The sequence below is a fragment of the Lepus europaeus genome, chromosome 8 (assembly GCF_033115175.1).
Source record: "Lepus europaeus isolate LE1 chromosome 8, mLepTim1.pri, whole genome shotgun sequence".
NCBI classification, from domain to species: domain Eukaryota; kingdom Metazoa; phylum Chordata; class Mammalia; order Lagomorpha; family Leporidae; genus Lepus; species Lepus europaeus.
Genome location: NC_084834.1, coordinates 99,505,527 through 99,529,334, shown reverse-complemented (window position 1 = coordinate 99,529,334; position 23,808 = coordinate 99,505,527). Strand labels below are relative to the sequence as shown.

General features: G+C 45.0%; 1 protein-coding gene across 1 annotated transcript in view; it reads left to right on the top strand.

Annotated features, from left to right (window-relative positions):
- The window catches only part of FRAS1 (Fraser extracellular matrix complex subunit 1), a 308,843-nt gene that overhangs the window by 78,756 nt on the left and 206,279 nt on the right, over positions 1-23,808 (top strand). The window contains exons 18-19 of the mRNA XM_062198919.1: positions 10,658-10,798; positions 13,480-13,623. Coding sequence (XP_062054903.1) covers positions 10,658-10,798; positions 13,480-13,623 — 285 coding nt within the window. The remainder of the gene's footprint in view (positions 1-10,657; positions 10,799-13,479; positions 13,624-23,808) is intronic.

Below are 23,808 nucleotides of genomic sequence, written 5' to 3'. Positions count from 1 at the left end.
ATCTGTGTAATCAGTCTGCACAGTTCTTATAGCTTTGGCCTGTGTGTCCTGAGGTTTTCGTGGAAACCACTGAGATATCAGACCTGCACAAACCCTGAACTTTCCAAGACTTCAGCGGGAGGCCATGTGAGACCCCTGGCTTTGGTGGCATGTGGGTTGAGGCTACAGAAACCAGAGAAGCCCACGGGAGACCCCTCACTGTGGCCTGATGACTCGGGTTTTTCCCTTGGCGTGGTGGTCCCAGGAGAAATGAGACAACATCTTCCGAGACTTCTCAGTGCAGTTGGCTGCTGCTTTCAGTTCTGAGCACTTTAGCAACAACAACCAAAAAATGGGCCATTTGGGGTGGATCTAGAAGAAAGGAACCAAAAAGGATAGCTACTGGTAAAGTTAGAGATGTCAGTTAATGAAAATTAGAGTGATTGGGATTCTCCAACCCGGGAGATGTTGTACCCATGTAGTTGGTGTCCACTTTGAGCTGTGGGCCGCTGTGAGAAGTGCCTGCCTTGTTTTTGTTCACCTAGACCTGATGGGTAGCATCCTTCTGTGGTCAGTGGGATGCTGACTCCATAGGAGAAGAAGCTGATACTTGAGGCTGTGACTTGCTCAGTCACGTAGCCCGCATGGAACAGAATCCTAGGGAAGCCCAAGCCCACCTGACTCCAATCCCCATGCTCTTCAGCCTCACCCAGCCCTGTGGCCGCCTCGGAGCGGTGTGGATGCCTGTCGGAGGTGGTGCAGCTGCTCGTCTTCCCCTCATGGGGAGGAGGAGGAGCACAGCCTACTGGTGCTGCAGGATTGAGGCATCTTAAATTACAAAAGCATCCCTGAGCAAACAGAGTTGTCCGGGAATCCCTGTGTACCAGCATCTTTGCAAAAGGATTAGAACCTAATCCCTGTGGAATGGCTTAATTGTGGTCTTGTGTGAAAGGACCGAACTGACCCCTGGGTCCCCTAGCAGCCCTGTGATTTTATGCTTGTTAACATAATATTATTAGGTAGTATCACACAGATAGCTGTCTACTCACATTTATTACCAAATCCCTGTGCGATCGCCACGAGGTAGGTGGTTGCCTCTGATTTACACGTGATGAGAATGTGCCAGAAAGAGGTTAATTGAGTTGCCCAAGATTCCTTTGGGAACCTGAGCACAGCAACCACCAATTGTTTCCGACCTTACCTGAGTATCCGGTGTGTTGATGGATGCAGCTCCTGTCACTCATGCTGCATCTCTGGAAACCTCTCTACCTTAGAATCTGCTCCATTTTCGATTCTGCCGAAGTGTTGTATATGGAATTAAGCCCGAGAGTCCTATGAGATTTTGCATGGGGCTCTTTCTCTCACACTTTCCCAGAAATACCCTTGCTGCTCTGCAGGGTGTTTTATAGGGTTGAATGAGAGAGAGAGAGAGGGAGAGAGAGAGAGGGAGAGAGGAAGAGAGAGAGAGAGCACAAGCGCGCGCTATTGGGAAGACTTTTTTGTAGCTCTTTGATCTCAAGTGTTTTTTATGCAGAAGGGAAAAGTAACTCTTCCCTTCTTGGAGACTGCAGCAAAGAGTGATTAGAATATTACTGTAGCTAATGAAAGCAAGAGGCGGCTATGTTATAGGAAGAAGCAATCTACTTGGAGGCTGAAATAGTGTCAGAAGTTATGAGAAAAGTTTTCACTCCTAGCTACGTGACAAACCAGGGAATTATCTAGTGCAAGATGAAACCAAAGGACACTCGAGATATTTAATGAAAATCCAAGCCTATGATTGGAAGATCAAACGATCTATGTAAAATTAACACACAGTGCCCAAAGAGGACAGTTTACTGGAAGCTGAAGGGGGGTTGGTCTGTGTTCCTTACACAAATGTTTATGGAGTGTCTCGTGGGTGCCAGGCATTGTGGGTATTGGGGATGCACTGGTAGTAGATGAGCCAGATGAAAATTCCTATTCTCGCGGCACTTATAGTCTGTAAAACAAACGGATGATAACTGAATGGGGCAACAGAATTCATGGTACGCTCTTCAGTGATGGTCTGTGCTGTGGGGCCCACGGCCAGGTCACAGTGCAGAAGGAGGAATGGGCGGAGGCAGCTCCAAAGCAGAGCAGCTCTGGCAGGATGGGGATGGCTGCCTGCACTTGCTTGTCCATGTTCCTGTCTTGTCCTCCCAATGGAAGGGGGTGCTTCAGAAGCTAGAGCTGTGGCAGTACGCTGCTTTCCCACATGACCTCTGTGCTTTCAAAGTGAGCTAGAATCGCTGATGCTGGAGAGGCTCTGTTCCTAACTGCAAGAGGTGACCCGGGGCGGGGCTTAGTAGACAACTGAATTTGTGCATGTTTAATAAATGCCAATGTGTAGCATTAGCTAAAAGAAGGCTGTTTGTCATTTCATTCCAAGTTCCTGGCCCCTATATGACTGAGTATTCTCTAGCACTGACAGATCTGAATTCTAATAAAAATCCCAGAAACAGAAACCAAAACTTAAGAAACATCCATCAGTCAAAATAAAACTAAACAAATGAATAACAACTCAAAGGCTCCAAACCAGCATGAGAAGAGCATCCCTTCCTCTTTGATCCTTCTCCTCCATCAGTTTCCCATACCTCTGTGTTAGTCTGAATGGACTGAGTGTAGGTGAGGCCTCCAAGGTGGAGCTAGGTCGGGGGAGGTTGCTCTGTTACCCATCCACAGGCCACCACTGTCTTAGGAATCTATGTGCTTGGTCCCACTGGAGTCCTTTAGTGACAGGGCTGTTTGTGGCAGCCCAGGGCTGGAGGGACAGGAGGCCTTCCCTACAGATGCTCCTAGGACCAGGTCAGATTGCTCAACTCAGTGTGGCGTCTCCCTTTACTCCTGATGAAAAAGCATTGTTTAAGGACTCAGTTATTTTGAAGACTTAGCGTTTGTTGAGGTCTCTCTAGAGTGCAGTGGCTCATAGGGATCTCCTGGGAACCAACATGCAGACTCAGAATGAGTAGGGCTGGGTGGGGTCTGAGTTCCCACCTTTGTGTCACACTCTTGGTTGAGGCTGATGCCACTGACCCATGAGCCATAGTTTGGATAAGCGAAGTTTCGAATCAAGGAAGAACATGTTTACCTACCGCTGTAGCACTGGTATGCTTATTTTTCTCAAAATGATTTTTAAAATGCTGACTGCTGATTCTTCTCATTGCCTGCTTTATACATATTACAGAAACTTGAGAAAGCACAAATAAGAAAAAAGAAAATAAAAACAGCTATTAGTAGGTTTCACAAATTCATCACATAACAGTAATTTTGTAGTGTGTGTGCCCCACATTTCATGCATGGAGTATACCAAAATATTATGAATTGTTTATCTGGAATTCAAATTTCATTGAGTGTTCAGTATTTTATATGGAAACATTACCTCTAGCCCTTCCAAGTTCAGATAATGACTTTTATTCTGTTGGTTTGGATTCTTACAGTCATGTATATATTAAATATACCTGTTAGTGTTTGTGTGTCGCTTTGTAGTTCAGAAATTTCTTACAACCAGTCATTGTGTTGACAGCACTCTGAGGGCACATACATCTATTCCCATGTTATAGATAAAGAATAGTGAGGCTTAGGAGGAACCGGAATGACTTAGCAGTGGGGGATCCTGGGTTCTGAAACAGGATGTGGTTTCCTCTTTCAGAAGTTTGTTTTGTTTTGTTTTGTTTTTTTTCATTCCAAGCCTAGACCCCTGGTTCTTTGTGCCAGTCTAGAGCTTTACAATTTAACTTCAGGCCAGGCCATCCAATTACCGACGCAGCTCAATCACCATTAAACAATCTGGCAGTGGTGACCAGGACTGATGTGAACATGATCAGGATAATTAGATGAGCCCCATAATTGCCCCAGTTCTGTGGCAAATTAACGCTGGGTTCTTTCAATTCCCACACCAGTCAGTGAGAGGATTTGAGATAATAGAATTTTGAAGAAATTATAAGTTTTATTTTAAAAATGCACTCTATACTACAATAATGAGTTTTACTTCCATATCATCTAATTTTTTTTGTTGTTGTTTTTGACAGGCAGAGTGGACAGTGAGAGAGAGAGATAGAGAGAAAGGTCTTCCTTTTTGCCATTGGTTCACCCTCCAATGGCCACCGCGGTAGGTGCGCTGCTGCCGGCGCACTGCGCTGATCCGAAGCCAGGAGCCAGGTGCTTCTCCTGGTCTCCCATGGGGTGCAGGGCCCAAGCACTTGGGCCATCCTCCACTGCACTACCGGGCCACAGCAAAGAGCTGGCCTGGAAGAGGGGCAACCGGGACAGGATCGGTGCCCCGACTGGGACTAGAACCCAGTGTGCCGGCGCCGCAAGGCGGAGGATTAGCCTAATGAGCCGTGGTGCCGGCCTCATCTAATTTACTACCTTATTTTTTAAGAACGCAGTAATAAACCTTGCAGCAGCCCCTTTCCTGCATCAGCGCTCTTGTCATTGTCCTCGAGTGGTGACAGAGTGTTGCTCCAGTAAACATCGGGGAGTTCTGTAACTCAAGTTCTCCAAGCCTTCTTTTTCAGTCTGGAAGACAGTTTGCTTCCCCCAGGCTGGGTCTTACTGCACAGGGCAAGATTGCACCGAATCAATACAGGCTTTGTATCAATTTAAAAACAGATCAGAAATTCACCAGTGATTTCGGTGTATGAATTAACTTGTTTTCAGCGAACAGGGAGAAATAAAGTAGACTGTGGATTTTGATCTATTTAGTTGTTGCTGTGACTCACCCACGGCCTGAAGGCAGAGTTTTAATTAAAGATATAAATGGGCAGGAATCTGCCTGCACAGCTTAAGAGTATGTTCCCATGAAGTTGGATTTCTTTACATTCATTGAATAAAACATATGGAATCTATATTAAGCGACTCTCGATAATATAGTCCCCAGGGTGCTGACATAAGCTCTCCAAATACATGCCTTCTGGTCTTGCTCAGTCGTGTTCACTTTCCTCTTCTGGCTTTCACAGCTTGGGTGTGCCAGGCTCTGGGGATGGAAAGATGAAAAAGACACAGCCCATGCCTTAAGGGGAAGCCTGATCAAGCAACAGAGACTGACATCTGCACAAGTACAGAAAAGCACACGTAACACGTGCTGTGATGGCAGCCAGCACAAACCCAGAAACTGTGCACATGATGCTGGCTTTTGCCCAGAGAGAAGTCAGTGAGGAAAGATTTGTGGGGAGAGAACTTGGCGTGATTAAGCTTCTGAAGGATTAGTGGGTGTTCCTCGGCCAAAGAAGGCTTGAAAGGGCGTTCAAGGGCAAGGAGAGAGCAAGTGCAGAGAGAAGCCTGGTGGACTTGCAGAAGCGGGAGCTGTTTGGCTTTCCTGCAGTATAAAGTCAAAGGAAGGGAATTGTGGGACTGCCGTGCAGGCTCGGTGTGTCTCACGTTGTGCAGTGCATTGTGTGCTGTGCTAAGGAGTCTGGAGTTCATAATGTGTTGGTAGGCAATTCAACGTAGGGAAACGGTTCAATCATTTGGCATTTTGTAGTGGTCTACCTGACGGCTTTGGGGCAGATAAATAGGGAGAGTGAGGAGCTGGTTAGGAAGCTGCTGCACTAGTGGACATCGGGAGTGTCATTGGAGGTCTAGAGAAAGACACCATGCAGATGGAGAAATTGGGATAGATGAGACAGGTTTAGGAAGTAAGAGCAACAGACCTTGGAGCTGTGGGAGTGAAGGAACAGTTAGCATCCATGATAACGCCAAGGTTTTCAGTGTGAGTGACTTGGTACACAGTGGGGCTACCAAGTGAGACTGGAAATACAAAAGAAGTTCTTGATAAGATGTGCAGACGGGGTCGTCGATGATGAGTATGGTTTGGGACAGTTGTCACAAGTTACATTAAGGGGATATAGGAGGCAACCATTATACTGAGTGAAATAAGCCAGTCCCCAAAAGACCAATTCCATATGCTTTCCCTGATCAGTGTAACTAGTAGAGTACCTAAAAGGTATTCTATAGAAGCAAAATTGACACTTTGAGATGCGATGATTTTGAACAGCCCTTGTCTTGACTGTTGAGGAACAGTGTTTTTTTCTTCATGCTGTTTGTTGAACTCTTTTTTTTTTTTTTTTTTTTGACAGGCAGAGTGGACAGTGAGAGAGAGAGACAGAGAGAAAGGTCTTCCTTTTGCCGTTGGTTCACCCTCCAATGGCCGCCGCGGTAGCGCGCTGCGGCCCGCGCACCGCGCTGTTCCGATGGCAGGAGCCAGGTGCTTCTCCTGGTCTCCCATGGGGTGCAGGACCCAAGGACTTGGGCCATCCTCCACTGCACTCCCTAGCCACAGCAGAGAGCTGGCCTGGAAGAGGGGCAACCGGGACAGGATCGGTGCCCCGACCGGGACTAGAACCCGGTGTGCCGGCGCCGCAAGGCGGAGGATTAGCCTAGTGAGCCGCGGCGCCGGCCCTGAACTCTTTACTTAGTGTAGGGCTAACCTTATGAGTATGAAGGTAACTGAAAATAGGTCTTTGTAAAAAATAAGACTGGGAGAAGGAGAGGGAAGAGGAAGAAGGGTGAGAGCGTGGGTGGAAGGGAAGGTAGGGTAGAAAGTATCTCTATGTTCCTGACTCTGCATATAAAAAATACATGAAATTTGTATACCTTAAATAAAATTTAAAAAAGAAATGAATGAAGAATATTATTTTGGAAATAAGGAGTATGGGGTACCTGTGAAATAACAAGAAAAGCTTTTCCCTAGCCCAGGTAGTAGATTTATGTGTTTGGAGTTCAAGGTAAAGGCTAGAGCTGCACACATAAATTTTAGACTCACCCTCATGAAGGTCATCCTTAATGCTATGGCTAAGTTCACCAGAGAGTGAGAACAGGGAGGGCAGAGAGTCTAATTTGGGGAAGCCCCAGTATTTATGAGGCTGCAGAAATGAACAAAGACAGAACTAGATGAGTGTGACGCTAGTGTTGCCACGCATGGACCCACACACTTATCTTCCCGCCCATCGAGTCAGCGAAAGTCTAGTCAGGGAGGATGTGTGACGAGCCAGGGCAGGGACTGCGATAGATCCTGCAGGAATCACAGGTAGAAGAGCTGTGACCCCACCCTAACAGAGTTCTAGTGGGGAGAGGAAAAAGAGCGGGAGGGGACGGGGCAATCAATTACGTTTGACCTCCCTCCTTTCAATCTCTTTCCCCTTGCCAAGGCTCCTACTGCATGTCCGGGAGAATTTCAATATCTGCATCCTATTTCCAGAGAATCCTACCTCAAAAATTGTTCTGAAAAAGCCAGCAGATTTTTACATGATGTGAAAGCAGGGATGCACCGCATTTAGGCATCATTAAAAGGAAAGAGAAGTAGTAGTGTCTGTTGTCCACTTACATGGCAAATGGCACGAACAAAGCCTGATATGTGTTCACTGCGTTAGGTATAATTTTTTCTGGAGTCAGGGTGACTGGACTTCAGAGCTGTCTAAGGACCCTGTATTTGAGTGCTTAAACTTGGTTATGCTTCTTGAGAAATACACTCAGCCATCCACTGGAAAGGCAGTCTCTAAAAATGTAGTTTTACAAAGAGGAATTATTCATAGAACTTCTTTTAAATATCTGCCCTATTACGTCCGGTAATGGAGTTAGTCTTCCTTGACGAGTCTTAGACTTCGCACAGAGCGCCTGCTATGAACTCAGCTTCCGTGGAGTGATCGAGCCCAATAAAAGTCACTGGCATAGCGTAGACACTTCCCAAACCATCACAGAATTGAAGTTCCCTGGGCTTGTTTTAAAGGTGCAGATGCATATGCCTGGACCTCCTTTATAGAGCAAAAGACACTCCGAGGTGATCTCACCCAGTGCGCCCTTCCGTGTGTGCTCACAGCAGCAAGCTGGCTCGTGATTGCGTTGGTTCTTAAATATTTCCAACGAAGGCAGTTCTGAAGTCTGCCATGGTGGTGTTCGGTGGGGCTTGCTTCTGAAATCTAGGTGGTGGCACAGGGACTGTCTCCTGCTCTTCTGGACCCATTGACTTTTTAACTTGTGTGTCCTCTTCCCTTCCTATTTTATGGAACTCGGAAATAACTTCTATTCACATCAATCCAAGTTGTCACCTGGACTTTGTGACCAAGTAAGATGGGATAAAATATGTTAATTCATCTTTCCGCAGTTTTTTTTTCAATTCCACTGTGATGCATCTTTATTTCCTGTGTATTAGGGCGGTTTAACAGAAAGAGCTGGGGCTTTTAGCAATCTTATGATTGCTATAAACATATCGGTATTATCCTAAGGATATTTATTTTAGTATGTAGAGAAAAGCTGTGGCTTCAAGTTGCTTCCACATCTCATCCTGGAAAGCTCTGTGTTGACAATGTAATTTAGCAGTTCTTTGAGAGATTGCCACCCGAATTTCTATTACATGATGTTTCATTTTTGTTAAACATGTCTTACATAAGAGGCTAATGTATATCCCTTTATAATTATATTTGTTTCATCATCAGTTTACTTATTCCCATTTTGGTTTTTGAAGAAGATTCTACAAATTGAATTCCTAATTGTGTCTTGTGCCAACAGAGCTGTTTATAAGGCAATCTAAAAAAAATTTAGATAAAGGAAATTAATTAAAAATATAGGGCTCTAGTTCCTATTTTTCATGTAATTAAAAAAATTTCTTGAATGGATATAAAATTCTACAGTCAACCTAGGGATGATAATCAAAATATTAATCAACCAGTGAGGCAAGGGCACTGTCCAATGAGAATGGACATTGGCCTCAGCTCTTTAGCAGGTCCTGCAGGGCCTCCTGGTACAGGTGTTAACCCTGTAGGTGCTGGGTTATGGGTAACGCAGGATGTTAGCTGTGAGACCAAGGCTGTAGCAAAGTGATAGAAGCTTAAGAGCTATGGCCGTATAGCAAGCAATGTGACTAGTTTAACAACCACTACAGATAGACCAGAGTGTCCTAGCTGAATATCAGCTCTATGTCACAGATTACATGTTAATTTATTAGAGGCTGGTGGAAAGGGACATCCCCATAATATAAAATGAAATCTGATTCTTCTGATCCTGCTGATCTGTGAGTCTTCTGGGTACTTGGGAATAGAAGCAAGAAGAACTCAGAGGGCTGTCTCTGCAGCCTGCTGGATCTTGTCCACCATGCAGAATGTGTCATCCACGTGGGGAAGAGCTGGGACTTTGTCTTACTCATCCCAGTGCCCCCAACACCTGGACTTCTTGAGGCTTAACAATGATTGGTGGGGAATGGTGATTGTCTTAAAATGCAGGTTTTATTATTCAGCTGTGGCAAGGTCAACAGATCAGGATTCTGTTGTATCTGAAACTAGAGTGATCTACTCACAGTTCCCAAGTCCAGGGCTTGAAGAGCCACGTGGAGAAGCACCACAGTCAGGAGGCAGAGGGGAAGGTGGGCAGGAGCCTCTGCGGTGGTTTCCCAGGAGGAATATGCGTGGCAGCGTAAGCAGGTTTAGGACTGGGTAGTTGCGGCAGCTTCAGTGCCTGGGGGTTTGTAGGGGCTGTCTCTGGTTGTCCAAACCTTGTCTGAGGCAGAACAGGAGTATGGATAAGGGAGGCAGTGAGGCTTGGGCTCTGGATTGGTATTTGTGCATGAGGGGCATGCTGATAAGCTGGCCATTTACTCTTTCTGAGAATCCTCCAGAATCAGCATGGTTCCACAGGTCAAATCAGAAACACAGGGAATAAAAATGGCTACTCTCAGGAAATGACACAAATATGCCGTTGTCCTTGGAGATCTGAGGAAGGCAAGCGCAGAGGTTTTCTTCCTCTTTGTACCTGTGCTAACATAGCACCGAATGTTGATCATTACAGTTAAGATGTATTAAGCCCTTACTGGGTGTCCAGCGCCAACCCAGGAACTTTGCATGCGTCAGCTCAATTAGTGTCCACAGCCCCCCATGCTGGATGCACTGCTTGTGTCCTTGTGCCCTTATAGAGGAGGAAGCAGGAGCCCTGAGAAATCGCTTAACTTAATCAAGGTCACATAGTCCCGTGAAGCAATGTTCTCACTCTCTGTGCTATGCCAGGGATCTTCAAAAAGTTTGTGGAAAATCTGTATCAGGAATGGACTATGCATGGATTTCAAAAATGCTCCCCCAAAATAAACTTAGCTTTGAATTCCACTTCTCCACAGATTTTTCTTGATGTCCCCTTGTACCCTGTCTCTAATTCACTGTATTCCCATTGCCTGCTTGTGGGCCCACTATTGTAGCTGGTTTGAACAGCTCAAAAGGCTCATCTCTGTATATCCTATCGCCATCTCAGAGTGGACATTGTAGAAACTTCTGTGACGTTATGTAGAGCTTCTCTTAGGCAGCCTGATCGGCAGCTCAGCACCTAGTGACAGTGACAGAGCTGTCCCAAGGGTGGGACAACTGTTTTATAGTTTCTTATTCTTGATTTGATATTCTCTGAGGACAGGAACTTGAGGAAAAAGAAATGTGGAACTCTACAAATGGTTATTTTTATTATATGACGTTTGTGCTTTACTGATTCTGAGTTGTTCTACAAATGCTTGCTTTGTGGGAGGTTGCCTTTAGAAAGAAGTACGCAGGGTGTGTGCTCTGCTCTTGGGAAAACCATGTGAATGTTCAAAACATACTCCAACCCAGATGTGTTAGCAGGAGAGAGGTAGCTGCTGTCTGTGTCACCTGGGGCATCCCTCATGGTCTCCTCTGCTTTCTCTTTCTCCCAGCCTGCCACCAATCCTGCTTCAGCTGTGCAGGAAAGAGCCCACAGAACTGCACAGTCTGCAGGCCGTCCCATGTGCTGTTGGATGGGCAGTGCCTCTCTCAGTGCCCAGATGGCTACTTCAACCAGGAAGGTACTTGCACAGGTGAGTGTGTAATATGCTGGGCCATGCCCCAAGGCCTGTGTTTCGTCTTCATAGCGCAGCAAGATGCCATCATTAGAAACCAGGCTGTACCAGGGACTAGTGTGGGCCTGTGAATCCTTGTCTTGAACTTGCAGGTGTGAAGCATATAGGGTACAGGGAACAAGGGAAATTCTGTTTGTTCGAAAAGGGAGTAAGGATGAAATGAGAAGTTAGAATTAGCTTTACCCTAGAGACTAAAATATCTGAGTGAACTCTGAACTGGGTTCTCTCTTGTCTAGAAGACTGTGATCTGAGTAGATAACTCATGGACTAAATAATGCTATTTATGCCCTGCAAGAACCAGGACTTAGTTCATGATAACACACTATTGCATAGCTCTTTTTAAAGTTTTAAACTTGGGGCCAGTGCTGTGGCATAGTGGGTAAAGCTGTCACCTTAGCATCCCATATGGGTGCCAGTTCAGGTCCAGGCTGCTCCACTTCTGACCCAGCTCCCTGCTAATGGCCTGGGAATGCAGTGGAAGATGGTCAAAGTGCTTGGGCCCCTGCCACCCATGTGGGAGATCTGGAAGAAGCTCCTGGCTCCTGGCTTCAGCTTGCCCAACCCTGGCCGTTGCAGCCATCTGGGGAGTATACCACTAGATCAAAGATCCTCTCTCTATGATTTTCAAATAAATAAATATTTAACCAAAAAATTAAAGTTTAAAAGTGAGAATCACTGATAATCCCACATCTCAAAAGCAGTGACTTTCAACCTGGTGATCTATTTTTCAGGATATACCTTTATGCATGCTATTATAGTTATAACAGATTAGAGCTATGCCTTTTTCTTTTTCAATAGTTGTTGAGGCCAGCTAATAGGAAAAAGCCTATTGTTAGGAAATTGTATTACATGTATTCCTAGAGTCCAAATATGTGTGGTAAATTTCTAAAATATTAACATTTGTTAGTCTCAGCTAACCTTACATTCCAAAGGGGAAATTCAGAGTGGACACAAATTTAGATGATTTCTGACCAACTAGTATTTTTGTTTTGGAATTGTCTTCCATTTTCCAAGAACCTTTTTAGTCTCTCTGGGGTCCTTGTGAGTTGTTTTCCTTTAAACACTGGCATCTCAGTGGGAGGATGTTCCTGGCTGCTTTGTCACTGGGGTTGTCCTTGAAAGCTGTTTCTGTCATTAGGTGTTTTCTAGCCAGGCTGGTTTCCCTGCGTGTTCAGTGGTTTAGGGGAAGGGAGTTGGAGAAACCATAACTTTTCTCTGTCTGCTTGAAGCTCGTCGATGGATGGTACCACCAGCAGCAGGGCACCAGGTCATGGGAAATATTCCAGTGGGTGGTGGAAATCATCCAGTATCTTTGGCATAGGCATTTTCCAAGTTGAGAGCCTCAGGAATGCAGAAGGGGTGATAGTTAGTGCTATCCTAATCAGTGTCTTTTTTTTTTTTGCTCTCTGACTTTTTTTTCTTTTTTTATAACTCCTTATCTTCTCTTAGGCCTCTTGCCAGAAGTGAGAGGTGGTTGATTGTACTTGAAATCTGTGCCTTTGCTTTCTCCCAGCCATGGGCCAGGAAGGAACTCATCAGTCCCAGCCGGCTCTACTCAGCTCCAGTCCCTCAACTCCCCTCCTCTTGGACTTGAACTTGCTCAGAGCTCCTCATCGTTGGCAGGGGAATCCTTAAATCTCCTTCCATGTGCTTGCTCCTGCTGCCTGCGTTGGCAGCAGAAATGCAACTGCAGCTGCAACCTGCTTTGATTCCTTGCCACGCTTATCTTTACTGCCAGCACCTTACCGCGACTCCCTTGGTTTTGTTTTTTTGTTGGTGTTGGTGTTGGTGTTGTTCTTGGTTTTGTTTTGTTTTTTTTTCCCCGGTGTAGTACTTGTTAATTTGGTGGTTTTTCTGGGGAAGGTATAGCTTTGACATAATTTTGTCTGAGGGATTGAACTCCAGATGCGGCTCAGGATAACCTCCACAAAGAGGACATTTTCTGTTCTTGGTATTTTAATTAAGTATTGCTGATAAAACAGTCATCCAAGTTGTGGCCCGCAGGGAGAGTCTGGCTGGCGTCCAACTCAAGTGAGAAGTTTCTGTGTCACTTGTCTGTCAGAACTTCTGAGCAGCGAAGTCTCTTGCTCTTTCTTTGAACCATGGGATTGGGGACAGGGGAGTCTTACTACTGCCTTTGTGCTTTGAACTTGGATTTGAACTTCCTGACTTGCAGAGGTAGCCATGGCTGTGCTGTCCTCTGGAATGCGCGGTTGATAACTGAAATTTTCATAGTTCTAAATGTCATAGTACTTTTGTTGAGACTTACAGGGGTGGGTCACAAAATCATTTGGCCTGGCCCTGCCAATGCATCCGCAGGAATTTATTGAAATTCAATAAATCTATAGCAGGCTAATTTTTAAATTGATAATTTTGTATGACCCCAGTAGTGGTGTTATAAATACCCAAAACACACTTGGCAGAAAAATGTGTCCCCCACCACCACCCATGGAGAGCATTGACACCAGAAGTGCAGTTGCTTGGCCAGGTCTGAGTATGTGCTAGGCTTGCTCTCGAATCTTCTAAGAGTGATCAGAGTGTAAGTCTGTTCTCAGTGTAACATGTGGCATGCACTGAACACGTCATGTGTTTACATGCTGTTCATTTCAATCCTGGCTTTTATTCCCTCCCACTCCCAGAATGCCACCCAACCTGCAGGCAGTGCCGTGGGCCTTCTGCGTCCGACTGCCTCTCCTGTCACCCTCACATCACGCTCGCGAGTGGGATCTGCAGAGCCAGCTGCAAGGAAGAGCAGTTCCTCAACCTCGTGGGATACTGTGCTGGTGAGTGACACCTCCTTCAGGGTCCTCAGAAATCCCTGGGCAGGTGCCGGGGGTCTTCAGGTCAGGCTGGAGAGGGCTCTTGGACCCGTCTGTTGTCTTCAGAGTATGGTTTCTTTTATAGGAGACGTTGCCCTCCTGTATGGCAGCTCACCTCACTACTTCGCCTCAGGCATTTGTGAATATTGGTAGATTCACGTGGAGCTTCTAATAGTGCTCTTTGAAGGCCTGAGAAAACATAGAGCCTCATATTAATGAGGGGTGAAATCATGATCATAGTGCCTTTATACGCACTTGACAACTTCATCTTAAGATCGCAAAATGTATTCTCAAAACAATCACTCCAAAGGCCATCTCCCTCTTTTCTTCATGATTTCCTGCTTCTTGCTGTGGGGAACCTTTGCCACTAGCCCCAGGCATGAAATTTTATGGAAATTAACCTGAAAGTAAATCAGCTTGCCTTAAGAGATGGGATTTTTTTTTTTTTTAGATTTCTAAAAAGAAAAAGAAATGTAGGGAAGCAGTCTGAAATGAGAATGATGTTGGAACCATACATTATTTGTGTTATCTATTTATGTATACAATACATCCATCCATCTAGATATGCAAATGTACACACTCACACACAAATATACATGCCTAAGGATTATCAGATGCTCAGAATATAGGCAAGAATGAGCAAAACAATGACCTTGCCACCAAAGAGCTTATACCCTCGAGAGAAACACTGACTAATTTATGGATTGTCATATCTCTTGACCCACTTCTGTGAAGTGTAGGAGAAACTCACAGACATTTACCTTCAGCAGCGCTGAAAAGCTTGGCTAAGAGGCCTTCTAAGATGCTACTGGGCATATAGGAAAGGAGAGCAAGGTAGGACCTAGGAGAGTGAGTGCTAGAGGCGTTGACCTGGCTGTGGGATTTGGCTTTGTGCAGGAAGGGGGTGTGGCTAGCTGGCTAGATCACAGTATCCAGCAGGTGCATTCAGTCTGGGACTGCGCTGATACCTCAGTTGTCTAGTCTGGTATGTGGGGCAGGGCCCAGTAGGTCAGCGGTGGTCCTGCTGGTGTGGCTGGTGGGGCCGTGGTCTGAGTGACCATCCCTTTTTGTATGTGACCTTAAGATTAGACATGCATTCTGTACCCTAAGAAGACCCAACTGCCAGGTGTAAGGCTACAGCTGAAAAATGCTGGATTCAGAGTAGAAGCCCAAGCTTGGAGGCTCTGCAAACATGTTGGAGGCTGCAAAAAGTAGCATCCCGGAGTCCAGGCTTAGAACTAATTGGAAATCCTATGTGCTATAGGGTGTGAAGTCATTGACAGAGTTGCCAGTTGTAGTAAGGACCATGGGCAAATGGGAGACAGCCGTGCCTCCCCTCAAAGGAGAATCTGGCAGTGGGAGGGACTGTTGCTACAGCTGGTTACTACAGCTTTAAGGTCAGCTACTGAGTCCTGCTTTAGGATGTGGGGGAGCAGCTACCAGGAGAACTCAAAGTGTGTGCCGTGGTTAAAACATGCTGTGGATGTTTACCGAGAACCCACCCACGAGCACAAGGTGCTGAGCTGCTGTGAGGGAACACAGATATTTTTCAGGCGACTTTAGGAAATGAACTACAGACACAAGTGCAGCTAACATGTGTACAGAGTAATTTATGGATCGTAACACCAACAGGCAGCATGGGCTGTCATGTCTACATTTAAAGAAGCGACAACTAATAAGATATGGAAGGCCTCAAGGAGGAGGTGGAACCTTAAATGCTTCCGGAAGGTTAGCAAAGCTTTGTTTAGACAAATGGACTCAAGGGGGCTTTCTGAGTGTGGTTCCACCAGCAGACAGGCTCAGAAGGTAAAGCCTGGGAACCATCATGACCAGTGGGTCATCCACCCTGGATGAAGATCATGATTGCTACTAAAGCATATTAGAGCAGGTGACTGGGAAATGTAAGTTAGAACCAGAGTGTAGAGGACTCTGAGTTTGGGTTGTATCTGGTGGGTAATAGGAATTGAGATTTTTGGAGAGGATAGTAGTTTGACTAAGGGTGTGTTATAGGAGGCAAGAAGCCTGCAAACTGTGCAAGATTGACTAGAGCAAGGCGAGACTACAGTCAGGGAGAAGAGTGAGAAGGTGGGCCCTGAACTATAGCCTTTATGAAGGCTCCTCTATTTACAATCTATCTTGCATGCAAACCCTAAGAATTTTATGCTGCAATGTATCTTACAAACAAATGTTTGTATAAGGAGATTGAAAAAATTTAATTTTTAATGAGCTCTGTTCTCTCCAATGTCCACAGCTCTCTTTGACAGAAAATTAGGTGATTAGGAGTTGCATTAATTTTTTAAGGCTAATAGGGGACTGTTAGAATTGAGAATCGTGGGACTGAGCTAAGTGACTCTGGAAGTCCTCAGCCCTAGAAAAGTAGGTCCCACTAAAAAGAGCTGGGACAAACCATAGCTCTTTTGGGAATTAGGTGTGTTAAGTAGTGGTTTTAAATGAGGTAACCATTTCCTGCTGTTCAGAAATCCTTTGTGGAGTGAAGTCTGGTGATAGTATTTGTTAACAAAAAAACTTGACCAGTAATTTCAGCTGTTGAACTTTCAAAGAAGTGTGTTGAGCCTGCAGTTGGTTTTTTCACTAAATGTGTGCCTTGTCGAAGTGCTTCCCACTTTTCTCTGTAGCACAGCAATACATGCATTCATTTCCTCATTCAAGGGCATAGGAAGTCCATGCCCCCTGCCAGGCACTGTGCTGGGCTCTGGGGATGCAGAGAATGAATTAAACCTGCTGCATCCCAGGAAGTGCTGCTCAGTGCAGGGAGTGGATGTGGGTTAGTTCTCTAGGGTTATCATAACAAAATACCGGAGGCTTTCTGTAACAGAAAATCATTGCCTCACAATGAAGTCTTCTGAAAGCCAGAAGTTCAAGATGAGTGTGCCAGCAGGGCTGATATCCTCGAGTCCTGGACTTACAAATGGCAGCCCCCGTGTTTTCTTTCCACCAGGTCAGTGTGCACTTGTGCCTCTGGAGTCTCTGTACGTCCTACTCTCCTCTGCTTATCAGTATACCCATCAGATTGAGTTAGGATCCACCGCTAGCAGCCTCATTTTAACTTAACTAGCTCTTTAAAAGTTCCATATCTACAGGTACATTCTGAGGTACAAGTGGTTGCCACCTCAGTATATGAATTTTGGAGGGAAACAATTCATCCAATGATAGAAGGAGATACACATTTAGTAGGTCATTGCTGGAACTCTGTGGTACAAGATATGAGATGAGCTTGTGGGACAGGACCCCAGCCTAGACCAGAGAGGGTGTGTGTGGGTGTGTAGCAGGTATGAGGGTTTTCTGAAGTACATCATAACTGAGATGATTTTGAAAGGAGAGTGAGAATTAGAAGGTTTGAAGGTATGGAGGGGAGAACATTCCAGATGTTCAGATGTCCGTAGAGTTAAGTAGAATGCCAGCCCCGAGGAAGGATGTGATGCCACTCAAGTGGAAGGAAGCAGGGCTGGCTTGGGAAGACCCTTGTGTGCTCGGATGGAGAAGAGCATCCTTTGTCATCAAGGTTTTCAAGCAGAGAGTGCCATCACATTTCTGTGAACAGAAAGACCTGAGAAGATGGCTTGGAAGAAGATGAGACTGGAGCAGGAAGACCTTTGGAAGGGAGTTGTAGGAATCCAGATGAGAGGCAAAGGCCTGTAGTGAGAAAACTGCTAAGAGGATGAAGAGATGGGGTCATGGCTTCCCTGGGTATTAATGATCTATAAGGTTGATCCATGTAAGATTGTTGTTCTTGCTATTTTGTGGGACCGTTTCATATGGTACAGTCTCACAAAAGCAGCAGAAGTTAGTGATCTCTCAACCCTAGTTGCTAAAGGGAAGGAAGCTTTGTGGATGGCTCCCAGGTTTCTGGGCATGGAAACTTGAGAGAGGGGAATATCATTTACCCCACTAGGCAGGTGTAGGTCTGAGAGCCAGTGAGGGAGAACATGTGTTTGAATTTGGACAAGGATTAGGGGTAACAGGTTGACATTCAGAGGGAACTGTCCTGGTTGAGGGGATAAGTGAGAAATGTCTTACTGTAGCCACCAAGAGCTCATCTCCTATCTTAATTTTATCCTGAGCCTAAAGGTCTGGAATGTTCTTTAGAGCTTTATTTATTTATCTGAAAGGCAGAGTGAGGGAGAGGGGTGGGAGGAGAGGGAGACAGAGAGATTGATTTCTGCCCACCAGTTCTTTCCCCCAATGCCTGCAATAGCCAGGACAGGGCCAGGCCATAGCCAGGAGCGTGGGATGCCATCCAGGTCCCCAGGTGGGTGGCAGGGACCCAAGTACTTGGACCATCATCTGCTGTCTTCCCAGACGCATTAGTGGAGAGCTGAATCGGAAGCAGAGCAGTCAGGACTCAAACCGTCACTCTGATATGGGATGCAGGAGTTCCAAGCAGTAGCTTAACCCACTGAGCCGCAAGGTCTGCCTCTGGAATGTTTTTAACTAATGTGCTGTCTCAGGTCATCGTCAACCTCATGGATGTTTAGATGCCTCTTATCTCTGCTCAGGAAAGTGGCAGGGAAAGCCTCGTGATGACAGACAGCAGAGGATAACCCGCCCTGTGCAGTGCTGTCCATGGAATGTCCTTTCTGTGTCCTTGGGAAGTCCTAGCTTGTTGGAAGTCTTGGAGAAGGACCCTCTTGAGCACCTTCCAGGGTGGTAGGATTTACCCACAGGAATTATTCTCTATCTGAGTCGTTCCTAAGATCATCATCAGAGACCTCTTAATTGCACTTAGCTGTTTAAGAAAGAAAATTACATCTAATCTATCACACACACAGACACGAGTAAACACATCCTGGGAACAGGTCCAGTAACCTCAATGTGTTCTCACATATGGAGATGTCTTATGTGTAGGATCTTTTTTCTCCAAGTGTATCAAAGCAAGTACAGAGTTTGCGAGATTTAGGCCAGGGCTGAAGGTTTTCAACAAAGATAAATGAACTGGAGTGAGTGGCGGGAGTGCATCCAACTGTGGCAGACATGGTTAAGTGCTATGGAAAGTCAGGGTGGGTTTTTTTTTTTTTTCTTCATGGATTTTTAGATTTTATTTTTTGCCCACATCTCAACAACGTTATCAGAAAATTTCAAAGCCTGGGGTGCTTTCTCCATTTGTCTTTCTCAGTGAAAAGCTTTCTCCTGTCCATAGAAGAGGGTGAGGATGAAAAGGAAAAAACAGATAAAAACCTGAGGGGGAGATGTCCAAATGCAGATGCATTAAAAACAGTGCCTTGCGTTTGTGGAATGCCGAAGGGGAGGGCTCTGTTTTTCAGTTCTTACGTGCAAAGGAGATAAGACGGAGACTGGAGATGGCAGCACTGCAGAAACATTTGAAGGGCTCCTGTGTTAGGGTAGGGAAATCCTGGGAGATTCAGATGTGTTCTTTTTATCTCGTAATTTTTTAAACGCTCATTCCCGTTTTATCAGAAATCTGTGGAAGACAAGTATCATGTATTACTGTAGCATTTTCCCACTCTACTCCCTGAGACTCAAGTTGTAAGCAATGGGAAGTGTAGGCACGGCACACAAGTCTTGGCTAAATAAAGGTAAATAAAGGTAAGCCACTTCTCTAGTGCAAGTTCTCTCAGAAGCTTGAAAGTGCATTTGTGTATTGTGCATCTCAAAGTAATGAAGGCTGGACGTCATGCCCCAGATATTTCATTGAAGACCCCAGCTCCCCTTTTCATAGCCTCTTGAAAAGATAACTTGTGGTTTGCAGAACAAGATGCAGGAAGCCCCTAATATTACTGAGAACAAGTAATGTTGTGAACAATTTCTTGACAGTTTCTAAAGGTAGAATGAGATCTGGAACCGATATGCAAAGTGAGAACTGACTTCTTTCTTTCCTCCTCCCTCCCTCCCTCTATCTCTGAGCAGGCAGAGGAGCCACCGCTTTGCCTGCTCAAGAGCACTGCTCTTGGGGCCGGTGCTGAGGCTCACTAGGCTAATCCTCCACCTGCAGCGCTGGTACACCGGGTTCTAGTCCCGGTTGCTCCTCTTCCACTCCAGCTCTCTGCTGTGGCCTGGGAAGGCAGTGGAAGATGGCCCAAGTCCTTGGGCCCCTGCACCTGCATGGGAGACCAGAAAAAAGCACCTGGTTCCTGGCTTCAGATTGGCGCAGTGCCAGCCGTGGTGGCCATTTTGGGGGTGAACCAGCGGAAGGAAGACCTTTCTCTCTCTCTCTCTCTCTCTCTCTCACTGTCTAATTCTGCCTGTCCAAAAAAAACACAAAAAACACTGCTCTTGACATTTCTCTTCTAAATCATGAAAAAGACACTTTGAAACCCTCCATGATTTTCCCTATATATTCTCATCATTTCTGAAAGAAGGATCTTAAAATTTTGGTGAAAAAGTAGAAATGCACAGATTGAGAGAGCAGCAGATCTTTTTTTTTTTTTCAATGTTGATAAAATAGTGGTACTGAGTAACAGGAACAAAAACAAGAGTCAAATTGGACACAGCTAAGAACGAGGGAAGGAGTCTGAACAAGCCAGTACGCCAGCTCTCTGCCTCCAAACATGGTGACTTGAAGCCAGAGAGGTGAGTGCCAGTTCTGTTCTACAGCAACTTCTGCCATGTGGTGAGGTGGCTTGGCACCGCCCTCCATCTTTCTGTAGCTGCTTCTGTGATTATAAATGGAAAGGAAGGAAAGAGGCACCGACTTTAAACATGTAGTAGTTACTGCCTTAATTCGATCATCAAAATCCTCCCCATCTGTCCCTCCATTCCTGGCTCTGATTCCTTCCCTTCTGGTCCAGCTTCCTCTTTGCATGTCCTACATTATAATTCCCCTATTGGCTGATTGATTCTACCAGTGACCCAGCACTTGGCATTGACTGGTTCATGTTCTCTGTGAGTGATCTTTTCATGGGCATCCGGTAATAGACAATGGTTTTGTGGGTTTATTAAATGAAAACTGCAGTGCTAACTTGAATGCATTTGGCCGATAACATTCATGGTGACTCTCCAAGAGAGATACTGATTATATCCCATTTTTCAATTGAAGAAACCGAAACAGGTTAACTAATGGGCTCAAAGTGACAAAACTTGAGCCAGAGAGTGCCAATGTTTGAAGCTAGAGAATATATACTTTTTGAATTATTTATTGGGGAGACAATGAATAAGAAATAGGCAGAGAAAGAGCTCCCATGCAATGGTTGACTCCCCAAATGCCCACAAAGGCCCCAGCCAAGCCAGTGCTGAAGTCAGGAGCCAAGAATATAATTCCAGAATTCATACGCTTGACCATTTTGTTGTCCTGGAAACTGAGCACAATTGAATACACACCACAGGGGCTCAAGAATGGTCCTTAGATTGGTAGATTGAAGGTTGGATTGGCGGGAACTGGTATGATGAAAGGGGGCCTGGAGTAGCACTTTGGGAAAAGCTGCAAGAACTTGTTATTCTTTTGCAAACACTAAGGAAGCTGATTTAGACTGCCATGTATTCCCGTGTTCCTTTTTGTGTATGCATTATCCTTATAAATAAGTAAAGTTTAAAGAAAAACATTAATGCATACTAAAGTTCAATAATTTATATCGCTTCACATTTACTTTACTCTTTTTAATGTACATATAAATGCATTTTATAGTTGCCCACAGCTCTATATTTCTTTATTCCTTTCTCTTAAATATCACTGCATCTTACATACTTCCTTGTATTGGTAAATGCTGGAAAGAAGCCACATTGCTGTCATTTTTAATGACCAATAACACTTGCTTATGTTTGTGTAAATTAATTTGATTGGCCATTTTCTTGTTATGGACCCAGACAATAATGAGCAGGAGGCAGGTTTACTGCTTGCTCCATGGTAAGTTAAATATGACTTCCAGGACCATAACTATGACTACATATATTCCCCATGGTTTTGTTAATACTAAGAATGGGTGTTGGTAGAATTTTGTAATTTTCAAAGTATTTTCATCTCATTTGATCACCCTAGGAAACTTCCTGCAGAATGGGGAACACTGGGCAATGCCCAATACGTTGCTTGGTGAGTTAGGAGCCAGGTACAGTGCTTAACTGGCATGTAGATGGTGCTGGGAATGTTGGGTAACGTGAGTGACTTCAGACAGATGTGCTAAGGTCTAATCCACTTCTAGTACATGGGACATGATAATTAGAGCAAAGGTCTTAGTGTGATTTCTATTCTGGTTCTCTCTTATCTCTTCTTTTTCACCTTCCTCTTCTTTCCATCTGGTCCTGTTCTTCTATCTCTGGTTTTTCAATTTTCTTGTTTTTTCTATTTTTTAAACACTGGCTTCTTTATTTTCCTTATCTTCTTCTTTTGTAATGTGTTTTCTTTTCCTATTTCTCATCTTGTCACCCTATCTCCTGTTGTTGAACTATCAATTGCGTATCCAATCTCTCTCTGGAACTTTCAATGATAGTCTCTTCCTTGTTCTCCTGATTTGTATTATTTAAGAGATCACACTGTCTGCTGCGGAATGATTGAATGTTTCAATGCATTTCTTTTCTTTGAGCTTTTCCTTTCAGAAGAAAAGAACATGACTTATGTTTAAATTGAAGCCTTCCTAAATTAAAAGAGAGACAACAACTTGTATCTTTCTCCTTCATCTGACTTTTATTAAACAATGTCTTAGCAAACTTTAATAGTGACAGAAAGACCTTACTCACAAACTTCTGACTCTGCAGGGCTCCTGACAAAGTCAAGTTTGCTGTTGTCTTTCTAAGAACTATGGCCCGGGGGATGAACTGCAGAGAAGGCTCTTGTGGGTCTGTGGCAAAAGAATACAGCTGGATGTAGACTCGTGGGCTATCCTTTTCAATACAAAAGAAAATAAAATGCTAAGGCTATGCATGTGAATCTCTGTGACTTACTTGTAATAGGCAAAAACAGTAACCCGATTGCAGGCATGGCCATCCACGTTAGTAGATAATAGCGATAATAATAATAATAGTAGATAATCCACGATAATAGCGAATGTTGAGCACTTATTGGGTGCCAGCTCTTCATTTACATCATCTCGTTTAATGCTGACTGCAACCCTGGAAGGCTGGTCCTGTGAAGACCCCCATCTCCGTGGCATAGGCCCGAGATTGGAGACAATAACCCATCTATCCAAGTGTCCCGGCTGGTAAGCAGGAGCTCTGCGCTTTGAATCCAAGCAGTGCCATTTCAGAGGGCACACATGTGACTCTTGGTCCTTGGCTCCTCACCTGACCCCCTGCCAATGCTGACCTCCCCAGGGGCCCTCCACATGCTCTCTCAACTCAAACTTGGCTACTCCTCTGCTCTCACTCTACAGCTCTGCTTTCTTGTTTTGTTTAGAAGATTAACATAGCTGATAAAAGAAAGCAGCAGACAAACTTCGCCTTTTCTCCTCAAATGTCTCTGTCTTCTTCTGTTTGCCTCTGTTTACTTTGAGAAAGGAACTCCTGCCTTATGCCCAAGGGAGCCTCTCCACCTGTGATCCAGGCCCATCTGGCCATCCCCTGGTGAGCTGGTCTTGGGGGCCAGTTACTTTCTCTTCTGGTTATACACGTCATCTTCCTCTTTCTCTCTTGATTTTTCTTGCTCTTCTCCCTCCCTAGCCCCTTTCCTCTAGGACTGTTGAGTCACAAGTTTCATCTTCATTTCTGTTTTCTCTTAGATTCCATCCCAAGTGCATGAGATTGCCCTCTACCTGCCCGCCATCTGTTCGACAGGAGCACCATACAGAAAAAGCTCCTAAACTCCTCCATCCTCATCACCCACCCACCCTGGACCCACGGTTCCTTTGCATCCTTTTCCTGACTTTCTTGTGAAGATGCAAGATTTTTCAGTCAGCACAGTTCATAACCTTTGGTTTATTCCTGCTTCCAAAACACCCCTACTCCAGAACAGACCACGGCGAGTCTAGCGCATTCTGCCTGGGCAGTGTTGTTGGATGCATTCTCTGTTCCGTTTCTCCTGGGAAGCCCCAAGCTCATCTCTCCCAGGTGATAACCTCACTTTTTCCCCTGCAGCCTCTCCTGCTATTGTTTTCCCACTTGTTCTCAAGAGGGAGAGTAATTCTTCCTGAAGATCATCTTGGTTTACAAAACAGTTTTTGATGTTACAAACCATTTGTTGATGGTTTCCATTGGCTACCAATACATTGTACTAGTCATCTTTCATTGCCTTAACTAAAACTCCTA